Below are 14,665 nucleotides of genomic sequence, written 5' to 3'. Positions count from 1 at the left end.
ACCTGTTAGACCGGAGTTAGAGTTGCAGTCTGTTACAAAGGGGTTACATATCTACTCATTCTCATGGCCCATTCCAGGAAAGTACTGGTGAAACTGAGATTCAAGCTCCAGCAAGCGTTTCACGATTTTGCTTTTCACATCACTGACCAGCATCAACTCATTTTCAGCCAAAAAGCTGTCAAGGGTTTCAAATGTGTCAAAGTTGTTTTCTCTTACTTGAGAAAACCCAGATTTGAAGCTTCTTGATGAAAACTGTTAGGTACAGTCCTCTACATGCGCAGGCAGCCATTCACCCAGGGATTCCCCTGGATTGCCCTGTCAAACCCTCACATGTTCACATGTATTAGATGTGTTGTGAAGATGAAAAGTTGGGGCACAGACTGAGCTAGTTAGATATCCCTATGGCCCACCAGACAGACTTTTGCTGGTGGCCTCCTGTGAGTTTTGTAGGACCTAATTTTTAATTAAAAATATGTCCAGTTCTTATTTCAAACAAAGCTTTCCAGAAGTGCCTCAAAACACTGGCAATTTTCCCAGCGGAAATTCCTTCCACACTGGAAGGTACTCTCTGATACATGCACGCGTGTTAGTTTGTAGATTGATATTGCTGCAGTGCTTCTGGGTCCCGCATGAAGCAGTGTTGGCAGCAAAATGAGGCAGGGCTGCCTGGCCACGCTTTTCTTGCTGGTGCTGGGCTGCTTGCTGCTGGGTCTTGGGCAGCTTCTGGCTATGGGGGGGATGGAGCAGCAGCACTGGCAGCACTTCACCTTGGGGCAGGGCCACCATCTTTATAGCCACCTTTTGCAATCCCTCTAGATGTGCTCTGCAGATCCCTAGGGGTCTGCAAACTATGGGTTGAAAACCACCGGACTAAAAGAACTTGCCTTCTGAGGTCCCCATCAACCCTAATGGTCTATGATTCCCTGATTCTAAGTGGGATTCTTCAAGAAGTGTTAGGTTGTAGCCCTACAACATTAAGTGACCTTTTCCCAACTGAAAACTTACTGTCCCAGGAGCACAGCTGTGCAGTATATACAACTAATATCTTGTTCTGCAAGTTTCTTTTGAAGCAGCTAAATGATCATAGGTTTATTTTCAACACCAGGCTGAGTCATATTGCTCTCTGTAGTACACTGCATATGGGTTTATGTCCTGTAAGAATAGCAACTTAAGAAAGCTTGGCAGTTGCAATCCAGCTGCGAAACACAATGCAATACTGTGAACCTAAAAAGATTCCTTTTAATTTGCACATTCCATTGACATAGCGAGATGTCATTGCGACTACAAACCCTGTGTGTATTAAATTATTAGAAACTTTTGCCCCTAATGGTAATAGTTCTCACTCATACTGTGTCTCAAACTGCTGTTATAAGCAGAACAACAGTCCCATTCATATGACCTTATTGACAGAAAATACTTACAGCAGGTGTTCCTTCAACTTGGAGTTGTACACCAGTTAGTCTGAGATGGTATGTAAGTGCACTTTAACTTAAAAAAAAATTTCTAGAAACATTGAGGTAGATTTTAAGGAAGAATGCCTTTAGGTTCCATGTTGTTCATGATCAGTACCATGCTTTTCTGTGTATAACCCCCCTCCCCCCTGACAAAATTAGAAGGCTAAAATTAGGGTGCATCTTGCAGCGAAAATATTAAAATCTTTTCTCTTCAGTTTTTTCCCTTTTTTTAGAAGGTGAATCTTATACATGCATTCTATTGAAAAATACATTATTGCTGCATATCAGGCCTTTGATTAGAGAGCTAAAAAGGTACTGTTAACACTTTCTAGCACATGGTCTTATGGGCTTGAGTTACAGATAAAGTAGTTTTGCCTTAAAAAGAGTGGGATGGTTATTCCACAATTGCTGTTTCTAATATGAATTTGGCACAGGGAAAAATTGCCAAGCGATAGAACCGAAGCCTCAAAGAAGGCAGCATTTGAGGTTATTGTATTTGCAGAGCAGAAGAAAACTAACCAACTCAAGAGTAGTGCTGAGTTGATATAGCATAGCTAATAGAGCAGTTGAACTAGCGGACTGGTCACTGAGTGTCCAAGACAGGCAAGTGCCCTCTCTTGGCTGATTCACAGCTTAACGGGAGAAGGCTCGGATGCTAAATGTTGAGTTGGGTTAAGTCTCTCTGGAAACTGAGCCGAGTTGAAATGCTACCCCTGAGTGGACATGCTCAAAACTTATAAACCCTCTGTCCGTACTGCTCCCCTTTTTTGGGGACTGAGGCCTCATAATCTATCTGATGACTCCCAAACAAGGTACCAATATTCGCACTGCCAGGTGAGCAAACAACTACATGAGTCATAAATTAGACTCAGATTTCAACTAGGAATCCGTTGTGTCAAAAGCATTCTGACTTGTGGTCTTTCCGAGGTCTTTGCAACAAAATGAATGAAAACAAAGAGCTGGCCTTTTCTGAGGAGTGCCTTAAATGTAATAAAGTTGAGAGCCTCTACTCTAGCTGCTGAGCCCCTGGGTCCAGTACTGACTTTTCCCTTCTGGTTTACACATGCTTTGCCAGAATCCCAGTAGGGAAATGACCTTTTGGTTTAGGGTTTAACTCCTCAGGAGCTGCAAAATAGAGTGGCTTTAATCAGGCAGAAAAACTCTGGACAAAGGTCTTGAAAGCGGCAGCATTACTGTATGTGACAAGGTTGAGGGAGAAATTGCTTGAACAAGGGTAATCCTGAATACATGGCCCTTTGCTGTAGTTCACCTGGTTCTTGAGGGATGCCTGTGCAAGCCAGGTCTGTCCAAACCATGAACTACCTGCTTGGCTGCCTTCAGGACGTGATCAGCCCTGCAGCTGTGCCAGGCTCCCTGCTCAGCTTTTAAAGTATGCTCAATTTATGTACCTGCCTGGAGCTTCCTCTGTCTTTTTCTGAGTTTTTCCCCTCAGTGAGCCCTTTTTAAAGGTTAGCAATCACTTTGAAGTCTCCATTTGGTAACTTTTTACCCTTCAACTCCAGATGTCCTTTCATTGTCCCAAGGTGCTTCATCCTAAATAGGCAGTTGAGCTCTAGCAGCTTGCCATTGTCCGTTAGCTGTCAGAGGTGTAATGCAGCTGTGCTGGCCTGTGCTGGATTCCACACTTGCAAAAAGACATCTTGTAATAAGCAGTTTTCATAAGTAAATTCTAATATCCATTAAAACACACAGGTTCAGAGATTCCCCAAATCATCAGTGAATACAGAGCGTGGTGTGTAGTGTTTAGCTTTGGAGGTTTGTCTCTTCCCATCTTCACGTATAGGGCTTTGTTCCAGATCGTGGCAGGAAAGGAGAGACTGTATAGGAAAATTCCTCACACCAAAGTGAGCTCCCCTAGTTAGGAAAGGGTTGCACTGTGGAGACTGTTACAGAGTCTGCTGTGTGTATTTTATTTGTTCACAGGACTTGTGCACTGCTTCATTCTATTGACTGAAATGCATAGGAGCTTTTTACTGACTGCATTTTCTTTTTTCGTCTCAGAATAAGCCATGTCAGAGACTTCATCATGCAGTATCAAGGAGTGGAGGGAAGCGTTCCATTCACCTTAACCACATCTCTACCTTTCTTAGAGCTACAGGATGAAACACTCTCTTTGGAAGAAGCTAACTTGCAAAATGCTGTTATTGTTCAGAGACGTCAGAAAACAACGGAGCCTTTCCAAAGTTTCTCGTAGTCTTGGCTAATAGCACACCTAGAATACAACTGTAAAACTGCTGCTGCTGCTACTAACGGACAAATCAAGAGTGGGCAAAAATGCAATCAGAGTTTTAGTGGAACAAAATTTTAGCTTTTAACATGCCTAATGGTTGCATATAAAGTGAACTTGATTAAACCAAAAAGCCTAAACAGGAACATCTGGATGCACTGTACCTTCCCCACAGATCTGTGCTGAATAAGACTAATGCTATGCTGTAGTTTCTTATAATGAGGTATTTTCTAACCATTGCAGTGTTTGGAGCCTGCCTATAATATAGCAGAAGTATCCTGATAAATTGGGGTCCTACATGTAAATTCTTCTTAGCTAGAAAGTTCTGGCCTTTCCAAAGGAATGCTTGAGTTACACTTCATTCTAGAAGACTTTCTATTAATAGCACCTTGAGTGAAGAACTTTTTAATTAACTTATTTTTGCACTTCAGTTTGGGCAGTGAAACTAAACCAGCTGGGTTTGGCTCGTGTTTCTGTTGTCGCCAGTCTCAGGAGTTGTTCTTGCAATAATGGTTACAGGCCCTTCAGGGAGATCTGATTTTACTGTTTTCACTTCATAAAGCTGAATTCTGTGTGTGGTGGTGGTGGTTTTTTTTAGCCGACCCTACATTTTGATATTCTCTTAAGTCTGTATTTGTGAATATGAGACGGTCTAGGTAGAAATGATTTGGTCTGTTGAATTTGGAACAAGAGGTGATTTAATGTCAGCTCCTGATGTAGCAGTTGCTAATGGCTCCAGTGGCTGATCTCTCGTGTGATCCCATGTCATGGTGATGGTAGGTTACATATGGTTTGTGCTACAAGTGTTATGAGAAGGGAAATCCACTTACCACTATGAGACACATGTATGACACCAGTTGTTCTGACATAAGAAATGTGTCATGAAAATAAAACATGTCTGTCTTCAGAATTACCAGCTGAGACTGGCATTAATTCACACATATACAGCTCCCCAAAACGCTTCAAAGTTTCAAGAAGCTTTCCTTTTCTCTGTTCATGTAGTCTCTTCCTTAATATCTATCCCAAATTGTTTTATTTTACAATTAATAAAATTATTCCCATTAGTTTTGAATTCAGGTATGCAAACTTAACTGTAGCTGGTGTTCTGTATTTTAATTCTGAGCATGAATGTCAGCACAGTGGATTCTCAGTACACTTTGCTATATAGTTGGCTTGAAAACTAGATAGCCTGCGGGTTTCTGAATGAAACTAATAGGCTGATGTTTGTTGAGAAACATTTGAAGGATAAAAGGTTTATGTTGCATATGTGAAGGGAAAAGTGTTATATTTTTCAATAACTTATTTCCTATGGTTGAGAGAGAGGATTGGTTGGTTGTTTGGGGGTTTGGGTTTTGGAAACACAAGTGACTATCACAACAACCTTGGTTCTACATAAATCCAACTTTTTCTTCAATCCTAGATAACCTTTTCATTTTGTTACATCTGATCTGACATGCATGTGATGCTATCAAGAATATATGAACAATAACTTTGAAATGTAGCTGCCAAGTACCCATTGCATGCTGGGCCAGGTATTCTTTTAAAAATGTAGTTTACATCACTTATACACTTCATTCATCTTAAGCAACAAAGAATACAACTTTTACTTACTGTGGGTGAACTTCATGTTGGCATTCAAACACTACCATCTTTCAACAAATTTTGATTACAAAACTTCCTGATTATCTCTAGTTCTAGAAAACAATGAGCGGCTAATCCATGTGAACACCATCAAACAAATGCCTAGCAGAAGTAGTTCTGACAGTATCATAGTGAATATAGCAGCCTCCCCAAAAGCTACACCTAACTTACTTTGTAGATCTTACCATTAAGCAATGGATTCTGTAATTCACTGTATTTTGGTCTCTCTACTGCAATATAGTTGTAAGGTACCGGTAAATGCACGTATTTGATCATAAGGCTAGTGTTCTAGTATATGGCATGTGCATGAAACCTAAATAGCAATATACCTGTTTAATTTGCATGTGCATATGAAATGTAGACAATTAGTAAAGAGTTAAGGAAATACCCAAACTTAATGAATTCTACAAAATTGGCTTTAATGTAGACAATGCAACTCTACAAAAATATGCCATTAGTTGTAAGGAATTGTGCATATTATTACATTGAAAAATGTTTTCATTTTTCCGGTATTTTAAGAGACTGGATAACTCCATGATTTCTGTTTGATTTTTGGGTTTAAATTGTGATGGATTATAATCCTGTGTTTTCTTCAAACCATAGACTATTATGGCTGCAGTTGCAGAGGGGGAAAAAGGAGAAAACAAAACAGCATCCAGCAAAATGTGAAGTGGGTGTCTGTATTTTGAAAGAGTGCTGGAAGTGGGACTGTGTTTAAATACATAAACACAAAGAGATAAGGTCCCTGAACAGTAAAAACATTGCTGACTGCATTAACTGAATTAAAGCCAGGAGATCAAGTGCCTTTTTAGTAAAGGCTACAGGCTGTACTTGGTGGTTTATTTCTTAACTTGCATAAAATAGGTACAGAGTAAGTATGGCATTTCCATATCTGACCAGGTTAGGCCCAACTCCCAGGGATGGATTTCTGACCTAGATGGTTTCTGTAAATCCTAATCTGCTGGCCAGCACTGGACATGTCCTCTATGCATGATTCAAACAACAATAAAACCAGCTTGATCAACACAACCATGTTCAGGTTCGTATTTGTCAGCACCAGTGTCTCTACCAAACAGCAGATATAATGGTTAGTTGCAATCTAGTGCCTTAAAGTAGTAACTGTCAACAAATCACTGCTTATGAAATGAATTTGACACCCTTGCCAAGATATGATGAAGGAAGGGATACCTTTTTTTGCCCGGCTCTCCCTATTGATCCAAAAAAGATGCAATTTGTAATTTAAGAAAAAAAAATGTAAGCATGTATACTGTGTATGTTTGGGTTTGTTTGTGTGTGTCCCTCCCCCCCCCCCCCTTCATACCTGACAACACTAAACCTAACTTTAGAATTGTGTTTCATACTCTGATTTTTAAAATAAAAATCCTGGAAATAGAGCGTGCTCAACTATTACTTAGCTTGTCCAGATTCAGTGGGGGGGGGACTTGTGTTAGGTATAACAAGTTACTGAACCACTCTGTCTAGACTTCAATAAACCTATTCCAAGTGTAAGTCCATTCAAGTGTGTGTGTTTTTGGAGGGGAAGGGGTTAAATGAGACTCTACAAACTTATCTGGCCTTAACTTGCCTGCCTAGATCCAAAAAAAATGAAGTTGTCCTGTATTGTCTGAAATGTTGGATTGCTGGCATAAACTAGGATTTTTAAATGCTTAATTATTTACATGATAAAAACTTAAGACCATAAGGGTATCTTTTTTTTTGTTTTTGCAGAGGGGCTGAAAGTTAACATTGTAAAGCTTGGTTTGAGATGGCTCTTCCAAAGCCACCAAAATAATTGTTTTGAAGAATTAAATGGTTGTCTTGGAGCCTCTGTGTGGCCAGCAGAGGCTGCATATGTAGACTTGCAACTTGTTAGCATCCATGGGATGGTAAAATGTGGGTCCACAATTTATTTGCAAAGAAAAGCCAGTCTTTTTTTCCTGTGAGCTGGCACAGCTTTTGAAAGTACTGACTAACCCTGCTTGGAGGCTCCAGGTGGAGAAATCGCTGCAATGCCTTGCTCCTACGGACAGTTAGTTTCCCCTCCAACACTCCCTTCCCCCATGGGAGGAGGAGGAAGGGGGGGCCTCGCTTTCTAGGGCTAAAAGCAGAGGACCGGTTTAACTTGGAGCTGATTGGTCTGGGTTTTGACTGGCATCAAAAAAGGCAGGGACAGTCCTTTATGACGATTACCATTGAATGGCAATTAGCTTTGACTGTCCCAGGGCACAAAGTTTTAATTCTGATACCTCCCAGGTAGGTACTTGAAGTGGGACTTTTTCATTTTAAACCCTGTATGTCAATCTTCTATTAACACCGATTATTTTAGAAGCAAACTTGCAGATACATTTACTGATGTCTACTGTATTGTGAACTTCAAATAGCAAATGTACTTTATTCCGTACAGAGCTGTATCTGCAGCGAAATCATCACAGCAGTCAAGAAGGCAAACGAAATGTCAGGGATTATGTCAGGGGCTGGAAGGGACCTGCCAGATCATCGGGTCCATTATGGAGAAGGAAACCGAAAATAAAGGCTAACGTATCATGGTGCCCCTTTTAAAGTCCCTGGTGCATCCACACCTGAAATACTGTGCCTAGTTCTGGTCCCCATGTTTCCAAACAGGACGGAGGAGAAGTAGAGAAGGGCAATAAGGATGAAGAGCTGTGCAGGGGGGCCTCCAGATGTCATGTCACGGCCACTGCACGGTTACGTGGGGCACCTCAGATGCTGCAACAACCCCCCTTGGTTAGCGGAGTTGCTTTGCATCATCGATTCGCTGGGTGCCCATCTCCTCTCCGGCTCTGCATGACCCTTGTTTCGCTGCCTGAAATACTGCCCAACCCCACTATAGCGGTCCCAGAGAGCAGATTTGGGAGGCCTGCCACAGGAGGAGAGACTCCAGAGGCCTGCCCAGTTTAGGACTGCTGCTTGGGCAGGCTCAGGGTTTCTTTCCCACACGGCAGGGGGTTGTTACATGAATCCACTCTCCGGCCAGGAGGGGTCACACCAGCACTAAGTCTCCGAGGAGCAACAGGCCGGTGCTTTGCAGGTGGTGAGCCAGCGGCACTGGCTGCCCGCGGGTGTTGCGGCACCTTGCCAGGCGCGGCTGCCCGGGCAGGGCAGGGCAGTGCCGGGCGGTGCGGCCGGAGGGTGCCCGCCCCTGCGCCGCACAGCCCGGCCGGCCGGGCGGGCGGGGATGGCGGGCGAGCCGGCGGCCGGGCGCGGCGCGGAGCAGGTGAGCGCGTGGCGGCCCCGGGGTGGGAGGGAGGGAGGGAGGGAAGGACGGGATTTTTCTTTTTTAATAGGAAAAAAAGGGGTTATTAAGCTCATTAATGTGCAGGTCGCGAAAGAACCCTGTGCCGGTGCTGGTGCTGCTGGGCGTTTTGTTAGCACTTCATTCAGGAAGCGCTCAATGGGCAGCGTGGACGCGGCCGCGGGGCTCGGGATGCAGCTTGAGTTGGTCGGATGCAGCCGACATCCCTATGGGGTGGGGTTTTAATTGTAGGTTTTGTACGACCGGATTCCTGCAGAGCCCACGGCATTTCATACCGGGCGCTGCATGTAGCGTGTTCCCATAGAGCCAGAGCCCCTGCATGTAACAGCGGGCCGTACCTAGCGGTTCCTCTAGGACCCCCAGAGACACACTGCATTTCATTCTGGGTTCCTGTAGGTAGAGGAACCCCCTGCATTTAGTCGTGGGCTCTGTGCGCAGTGAGTTCCTATCGATATTCGATGTAGAGGCCACTGCATCGAACAGTGGGTGCTATACCTGGTAGGTTCCTATATTAAAAAAACTCTTGTAAGAAATGAAGGGTGCTTTCTTTTTTTCTTTTTTTAAACAACCTCTTCATTATTATGTTGAGCCATCAAACGCACAGCTAAAGATGGCATATCGCTCTTTGAATGCAAATTAGTCTGACCGGGCAACTTAAACATTTCTGTGCAACCTGCGCTCTGCTCTGGGATCTCTGCCGGGCCGGATTGCGCGTAGTTTTGTAATCCTCTGTATCCAGACTCAGAAACTTGTACTTGAAAAAATAATACAGGTGGAAGAATTTAACGTTTCTGGAAATTTTGCTGCAGATTTAAATCCATTTTGAGAGAAATACAAATGGGAAAGCTTGTTATGCATTGGGTTTGAATGGTTTCTCAGATAGTCAGGCACTTTATCACAGCGCTCCAGGTTCTACTATCCCTTCAGGCTTGTCTTTAGTTACTCCCAGTTCATTTTTAGACTCGACTGATAAAGAAGAGCTTGGAAGGAATGATGTACGTGTACACCTGTTTTCCATGTCCATGCAGTTACTGAAAAGTCTTCCTCCAGTCACTTTTAATATGTTAATTCAGTAGAAAATACTTAAAAAATGCTGTGCATCTAACTATATATGTGTGTGTGTACACACACATACACACACACACACACGTAGGCATTACCTACATAAAAAATCCCTTTAACTCACCCTTCTGTTTAAGAAACAGAAGTGCACATTTGTTCAGACTGAGCTTTGCACCAAAAAATTATGGTGGTAATTTGTGTAAGGTTTCAAGCTTTCAAAGTAGTACAGTAACAAACTTGTTCCTTCTGAAGTTTAAATACTTAAACTGGAGCTGTCTGTCCCTTAACTCTGTTTCTAAACCAATTTGTAGAAACGGCTTGAGGTGGAAATGACTTTTTCCATCCGTAGCTTTAAAAAACTCCCAAAATGAAACTGCTTTTCCACAGCAAAAAATCATCACTGAAGAACGAACTTACTGAATGGCTAAATACTCTATATTAAATAACAGGGTTAAAAACTCTCTAATCACATTAGTGATATAATAATCACAGTAGTGACTAGTAATATATATATGCATACATATTATAAAATAATATTAATATATCCATATACTTTAATATGGTGTGTATTATGATACATAACATACTAACTATGGTATGTATATAATACCTACATAACATACTATAGTTCACAGCTAGTAAGGGTTTGTCTTTGAGCCAGCAATGCAGTTATTTATATGTTGAATTTTTCTCCTAATCCAACTCTTGTCCACACACAAAACTATTGATGTTAAGTGATGCTCTAAGCTCATTAGTTAGCCCAGAAGAGCATTGTACTCCAAATGCTGCTGATGCTCAAGCTGGCAAGGCAGCGAGGAGGCAATAGTTGGAGTTGCAAAAAGCTGATCAGCTGGTGATGTGTCACTGTGCAGCTGATCAAACTGTTCTTTGCCTTGGGTTTTGCAGTGGGCTAGTGGAGTTACTTGAGTATGTTAACTTGAGCTGCCTCTTGCAGTGAAGATAAGCCCCAAGTTTAGAGACAAGAAGCAACAACTTGGAGGCATTGATAAATGGGGGAGGAAAGTGAGTAAAGAAAAGAGGAATGAGAGTATACCTGACAGCATTACGTGCTTCCCCACCTTTGTAACAGACTGAGGCAGATCTGGAATATAAATTCTGCACCCCTTAGTCATGTTAAATAATTTCCCGGTGTCAGAGGAGGCTAAATGACCTACACTTGCATTTAAGCAGGACTAAATTTAATGTGCTTTAAGCGGTTTTTGGCAGGTGTCTACACATGCAGGGAATTGGCACTAAAGTACGTGCCAAGTCCCTGCAGACCTGCCATGTGCCCCTGGTGGCTGGCCGTGCTGGGTTGCGCTTACACATGTGTTAATACACTTTAACTAATTGCACCTAAATCACCATTTTTAATGCATATTAAGGGCGCACACATGTAGATATGCACCTGTAAGGTGCATTAAATTATAATGTGCATTAACGTATCTTGTGTAGGCTCAATGAGGAGGAAATAGCGGGGACAGATCCTAGCCTTGGAATTCAGTTGCAATATATGTCCTATAAGCAGCCTGACAAGAACAGTGAGAAATCTGCTTGGATGCAGCTCATAGAATTCACAAGTTTAAGACAAGAGACAGCGGGTAAATATGACAAACAGGGCTGAGGCAAAAGGTAACTTTGAGGGTAACCAAAATGAAACAAGTGCTCATAGCACCACTGCCAACGTGTTACCAGGTGTTTTATGAGCAGTGCAGCACAGGTGAGTTTAGGGGAGGATAATATAGCTGTCTGGCGACATGTTTGCAGAAAGCTTCTCCGTAGATGGACAGCATCGGAGATAACATAAGAGCATAAGTGCTCACACCCGTCGTCTATCTAGCCCAGTATTTTGTCTCCTTCAGTGGAAGAAGTGGATGATGTAGGAGGAGAGCATTGAACATCATATCTCTAGAATGATCTATTCCCTATTCAGTACCCTCCTTGGAATCAACCAATACTGGTTTAATGATGCTGGAGGAAACATTGCCAACTGCTCAGTCCAATAGCCACTAATAGGTAGCATGATCATAATGCTGTTGGGAAAATGGGACAGGAGTAGCATCCCAAAAAATTAACAAGCAAAAATTCCAGATTTCTGGCTGCCCTGCAAAACCTATACCTTTGAGATCCTTTATAAGCAGGGATCCTGGTTTTCTCTGATAAAAAAAAAAATAACATTCCCAATTTTTTGGCTTAAATAAGTAGCCCAAAATCCACACTTTTCCATGATTAAAATGAAACACCATTAATATATAGATAGATATATAGCGGTGTGTCATTTTAATCATGGAAAAATGTGGATTTTGGGTTACTTATTTTAAAACCGAAAATTGGGGATTTTTTTTATCAGAGAAAACCAGGATCCCTGTTTATAAGAAAGCATCCAAAATATATATTTTTATCATTCTTAAAAAAACCCTTTCATTAGGATCATGCCAATGCCTGCCAGTTCTCACCAAGTTTGGAGACCCATGGAGCTGGGTTCTTTGGGTACAAAGGAGACAGCTCCTGCCTCAAAATGCTCACAGTTGGAAGTAACAAACTGCCCAGAGGGTAGGTAATATTCCCATTGTACAGAGAGAGGAACTGAGGCTCATAGAGTAATTTGCACAAGGCCCTACAGAAAGCGTGGCAGGGTTGAGCATTGAAGTTGCACTTCCTTGGTCCCAGACCAGAGCATTGAACTGGATTTAAGCAAAAGATTGTCTTTGTCCTATTATAAATGTCTTGGGCTGCGGAGCATGGACTTATGATTCCAAACATTTGTCAGCCTGAACATGTGGTCATGTATCAGTGCATGGGTAAATATTTGTAATGCTTTTAAAACAAGATGGAAAAAGGTGCTATCTTCATTTTATAGATGGGGAATGGGGGGCACAGAGCGCATTAGAGCTCTGGTTAGAATTTAGGCGTGCACTTTCACCACTAAATTCAGCATCTGTAACTCTTCCTCCCTGCAATGCCATAAGAGATGGCACGATCTATTTGAATGAGTAAAGCAGTGGTAGACTGTGGGTTCTGATCCCAGGGCTTTGAACTTCTTTGCATCCAGTTCCTCATTTGTTTTTTGGGGATATTACTTTACTACTGATCTAGTAAAAATAGGGGAGGATTATATGAGCAGTGCTTTAGACATGCAAAATTCCCTGCAAGTAATAAGTATTTTAGTGAATATAAACAGATCCCAACAGCTCATTTTATTCAGGCAATAGCTTCCATAAACAAAATTAGTCAGAGGTGAAAGCTTCCATTAGCTACTGCTGAGACAAAAGTATTAGCTTGGCTTCAAGGTGACTGGAAAGTATGCTGCCCACGTAGTCTAGGAGTATCCAGGAGGTGCGTGGAATCCAAATGAGACTTTTTAATTAAAACAAAACAAAACAAAACAAAAAATCTTCTAACCATGAAACTGAATTTAAAAACAAAGCACTTAATTGCAGCCTATAAGCCTTTAAATCTTGGTGCACTGCTGCTTGTGTCACAAGTTTTATGTCTTCCTAATTATTCTAATAGTTAAGACCATGAAATGGAGTGTGGCTGAGGTGGGACTCGAGGTAAAAAAATCATGAATATTACATGTGACCTAGCCAATGTGGTAAATTATAATTATACCGAGTTATTAGACTTTCTTGTAGGAATGTATTGAACTAGTTTAGTAGACAGCTGAGAACTGCTGATTGGGGATGAGGAGGAGGAAGGGGGAACAAGGAGGAAAGCAGAACCATGGTTTCAGCCAAGCAACCTCTAAACACTTGGGCCAATAAAGGCCAATGGCCTATTTGCATGCTGCATTGAGAACTTGCCAGTGCTGGGAGCGAACCGTCAATGGGCAGTAAGTGGTTAAAATGGTTTAGTCTCTGGATAGGGCGTATGCATGCATGGTGGGATCCTGTTATCAGCAGGGATCCTGGTTTTCTCTGATTTAAAAATATCCCCAATTTTTAGTTTAAAAAAAGCAACCCCAAATCCACACTTTTCCATAATTCAAATGAAACACCACTATATATCTCTCTCTGTGTCTTAGTGGTGTTTCATTTAAATCACAGAAAAATGTGGATTTGGGGTTACTTTTTAAAAAACAAAAATTAGGGATTGTTTTTTTTAAATCAGAGAAAACCAGGATCCCTGGTGATCAGAAATACTGAGAAGCTATTACAGAACAGTCTCCCTGAAGCTGAGGTAGGAGCACCGCTTTGTGAATTCAGGGAACTGGATGTACTGCCCTGACCTGACTCGTAGCATGGTATCTAGAGACAGTTCACACTTGCCAGGATCTCTGTGGAAACCGCATAGTTACCTGGTAGGTTAGACGTGCATAGCATGTTCTTTATTTCAAGTTCTCTTGTTCTCTTAATTTTTTTTACTTAGTCTGTTTGGTGACAGGTTGAAGGCAGGGTAGAGATGTAGGGTAGATTAAATCAGAGATGCGTACGCTTTTGTGAGCTCAAGTTCACGTCATGAGATGCTCAGACAGGACATGCACGAGCAGTCTATCAAATAGAGGGAGTGATTTTTAATACAAAAGACAGGGAGGGGAGGGAAGGAGAGGAGAGGGAAAAGGGGGGCAGTGTTGGGAGTGGCAAATAATAATCCCATGGGGACGAAGGGGTCACCAAAGCTATCCCAGGTAATGGGATAAGAATTCATCGTCCCTTTTCAGACTGTATTTAATGCAATCCAGTCCGAGGATGATTTCTTGTTCCATAATTTCACATTCAAGTTCTTTTTTAAAGTTTTACTAAGAACAGCTCCCCTGTGGTAAGCGATGGGATGTCCAGGGAGGTTAAGCTTCAGCCACAAGCTTGTGCGTCTTCCTGGCACTGATGTCAGATGGCACAGCTCGGTGACAGGTTACCATTGGCATTGCTCCCGGAGGGAACTGAATACAGAGCAGGCCTACTGAAATAATCATAGTTAATGCCAGGGCACTGCTGTACAAGGCATGGCCCAAGAGCATGAAAACTGTGTGATTCTACCCTAGGAAAG

General features: G+C 42.1%; 2 protein-coding genes across 11 annotated transcripts in view; both read left to right on the top strand.

Annotated features, from left to right (window-relative positions):
• The window catches only part of UBXN2A (UBX domain protein 2A), a 35,994-nt gene extending 29,142 nt beyond the window's left edge, over positions 1-6,852 (top strand). For all 10 annotated transcript variants that reach the window (XM_019481412.2, XM_059729219.1, XM_059729222.1 and 7 more), the window contains one exon: positions 3,477-6,852. In XM_019481412.2, the coding sequence (XP_019336957.1) occupies positions 3,477-3,669 (193 nt within the window). In that variant the 3' untranslated portion in view covers positions 3,670-6,852. The remainder of the gene's footprint in view (positions 1-3,476) is intronic.
• Positions 6,853-8,287: 1,435 nt separating this feature from the next.
• The window catches only part of MFSD2B (MFSD2 lysolipid transporter B, sphingolipid), a 46,312-nt gene continuing 39,934 nt past the window's right edge, over positions 8,288-14,665 (top strand). Inside the window, exon 1 of the mRNA XM_059729211.1 lies at positions 8,288-8,578. Coding sequence (XP_059585194.1) covers positions 8,540-8,578 — 39 coding nt within the window. The 5' untranslated portion in view covers positions 8,288-8,539. The remainder of the gene's footprint in view (positions 8,579-14,665) is intronic.

The sequence above is a fragment of the Alligator mississippiensis genome, chromosome 1, assembly GCF_030867095.1.
Source record: "Alligator mississippiensis isolate rAllMis1 chromosome 1, rAllMis1, whole genome shotgun sequence".
NCBI lineage: Eukaryota > Metazoa > Chordata > Crocodylia > Alligatoridae > Alligator > Alligator mississippiensis.
This window is presented reverse-complemented; position numbering and strand designations above follow the sequence as displayed.